Source organism: Nansenia antarctica (assembly GCF_963989245.1).
Source record: "Nansenia antarctica genome assembly, chromosome: 5".
NCBI lineage: Eukaryota > Metazoa > Chordata > Actinopteri > Argentiniformes > Microstomatidae > Nansenia > Nansenia antarctica.
Genome location: NC_137690.1, coordinates 67,833,671 through 67,836,519, shown reverse-complemented (window position 1 = coordinate 67,836,519; position 2,849 = coordinate 67,833,671). Strand labels below are relative to the sequence as shown.

Sequence of the window (2,849 nt, the reverse complement as noted above, 5' to 3'; positions counted from 1 at the left end):
AAAAAATCGTATTGAAGTTGGTCATTTAGCCACTTATGACACTGGACACTTTGGAGGACAGTAAAACATCAAATGCATTTAATGTTCACCTTCCCCAAGATCACATAGAATCTTCCCGTTAAGGCCAGTGCCTGACCCCAAACTGACCTTTTACTTTAGGGTGATAGGGTTCTGGGGCTTTGATAAGGGTGTATGTTCTGAGTTTTGGTTTGTTCCATTCCTCATAACGTATTCTACGTTATGTACCCCTATTGTCCAATACATTTAGACTGAAAACAGTATAATTTAAGAGGACTTGTATTTTGACATGCATTCTGTAAAAGTCTGACACAATGTTCCACATACATGGCATGGATGTAACACCAATATTTAAAGGTTGTTAAATGTTATAAAGATATTATTATGAGTGTTATGTCACTAGACGTTATGAATGTGTTATATAACCCCTTCATATTTGAAAACTACGATTTACTAACGATTTCCCCCCAAATAAACACAATCATGTCGACAATCAAAGGCTAAGCAGGTTCATATTGACATGGTCTTTATTAGAAAATAATATACATCTTGCACATACATTTGTTGGCAACATGCACATTTTCAGCTCGTCATATAGGTTCACATCTCAAATATTGGTCCCTCATTGCGCACCCGTTGCATACAAAAAGCCATAGCGACAAGTCGACAACGAAAACTTGAGGAGCAGTAGCTTAGGCTAGAGACAGGGTGGATAGAGTCTATGGCACAGTCATGTCCTGAAAAGAATATTTCTCTTGAATCTAGCCCACTGCATGAACGAACCAAAAGCTGACAAAAACACAATAAGGGGAGCTAAGCCAAAAGGCCCACAATAATTTCATGCACATCTTATTTGGGTAATCGGTGTAATTCATTTACTAATATACACTTAATATATTTAAAGTAACAGTGTCTCTTTTCTTAATTAGTCCTCCGCCTTAATTAGTCCTTCCTTAATTTCCGCCCTTTGTTCGCTGCATCCCCCAGCGGGAGATGGTGCTGTGCGCTCTTGGAGAGACGCGTGTGCGCCATGGCGATAGTGGCGCAATTGCTTGAGACGCGCGCCAAATCATCCGTTACTGGAAAATGTTGTGACTATCCTCGATATAACAAATCCTTCAGTTTCTTTCGGAACTCTTTTCTCATTAGGCAATAAATGACCGGGTTTAGACAGCTATTAGTGTGCGCAAGGCACACAGTCATTGGGAACACGTAGGTATGTACTATGTAGTATGCCTTGTCCCAATGAACAACATTGAGTTTCACCAGGACGCCCCAGAACGTGATGGCGTGATTTGGCATCCAGCAGAGAAAGAACGACAGGACCACTATGGTGATCGATTTGGTGACTTGAGATCTCCGTTTGACATTGTTCGTTTTCATACTGCGCCTGCGGATTAAACGCAAAAGCATGATGTAGCTGACGGAGACGATTGCCATGGGTAAAACAAAGGCAAAGAGTATTTTTTGGAGATGATAAATTGCTAACCAATATTGTCCATTATCGGGGAACTTCAATAGACAGAGTTTTTCCCCAGTGACGTTTATCACACTTGAGAATATGGAGGTCGGTGCCGTCGCCACGGTGGCTGTCACCCACAGAATCGCGCAGATCCATTTGGCAGAACAGGACTTTTGCCTGGTTCGGTCCTTCAGGGAAGAGGCGACGGACCAGTAGCGGGTCACGCTCATCGCGGTCAGAAAGAACACGCTGGCGTACATGTTCATCACGGTGACGGAGAGGATGATCTTGCACATGGCGTCTCCAAACGGCCAGCTGAAGTCCAACGCGGTGTCCACGGCCCAGAACGGCAGAGTCAACACGAACTGAAAGTCCGTCACGGCCAAGTTCAGTACAAAGAAGTTAATTCTAGATTTCTTCCTCTCTTGTTTCACTCTTATGAAGAAAAGAACCAGTAGGTTGCCCACTAGACCCACAGCGCACACCACCGAGTAAACTATGCAGATCAAGAACCTGAGGACCGGACTCCCGTCCGCGGTCACGTCGATGTCCTCCAGGCTACTGAAGCGGTCCAGGTCGGTCAATGACCTGTTCAGTAGGCCTACATTGCTTTGATTTACTTCATTCATCGTAGCTGATCAGTCACTTTCAGAGTAGGTGCTCATGCAGTCCAAAACTGGAAACAGACTACTTCAGTGTCGCCTGCAAGGGCATAACTACAGGTTGCCGTTGCTCGAAATGATGAGAGCGCATCTGGTCCGTTCCTTTTCACTATAGCCAAATGCCTGAATTGGCGGTATCAGAACTCACAGGATTTATACTATGTTCGCATCTGGATGCCCAGCCCCCAACGCAGGAGGATTGGTGCCAACGGGTGATAGACAATATGATAATGTGTGAGTGCGTTGGTTGTTAACCAATCATTGACCAATATTCTGCTGCGCGTAAATGCCAGTTGTTGAATATTGGTTCGGTAGCCTATTGATAAATCAATGAAATATCCTATAATCTAATACTATATAGGCCTATTACGTCACACGTTGCATTATCAACCTCTGCATGAACCTGTGTCATGAACTGCATTGAACGACTGCCACAAGCCTGCTGTGTTGAATGTTGCCGTGCGTAATTGTCCATTTCGCCACTTCCAACCAACTCATAACTAAAACAAGTGTCTACTGCCACCCAGTGTATGGTTGATGAAGTAATAAAAGGCCCTTCCAAGACACTACGGGACATGCGTAATGCAGTTTACCGTTCTATTGTCTGTCATCTGACTGAGTCTATGAATATGAACTGTAAATGTAGGTTTGGAAGGGTATGTAATGTGCCTCAAGGTCACGAGCCTCGCTCTCCAATAATGACAGAA

At 44.0% G+C, this 2,849-nt stretch overlaps 1 protein-coding gene across 1 annotated transcript; it reads right to left on the bottom strand.

Annotated features, from left to right (window-relative positions):
- Positions 1 to 1,113: 1,113 nt before the first annotated feature.
- Positions 1,114 to 2,109, bottom strand: rxfp3.3a1 (relaxin family peptide receptor 3.3a1; the record flags this gene model as incomplete). Its single annotated transcript, XM_080530918.1, has 1 exon — positions 1,114 to 2,109. One exon carries the CDS (start codon positions 2,107 to 2,109, stop codon positions 1,114 to 1,116), a length of 996 nt encoding a protein of 331 aa, XP_080387044.1.
- Positions 2,110 to 2,849: the final 740 nt, after the last annotated feature.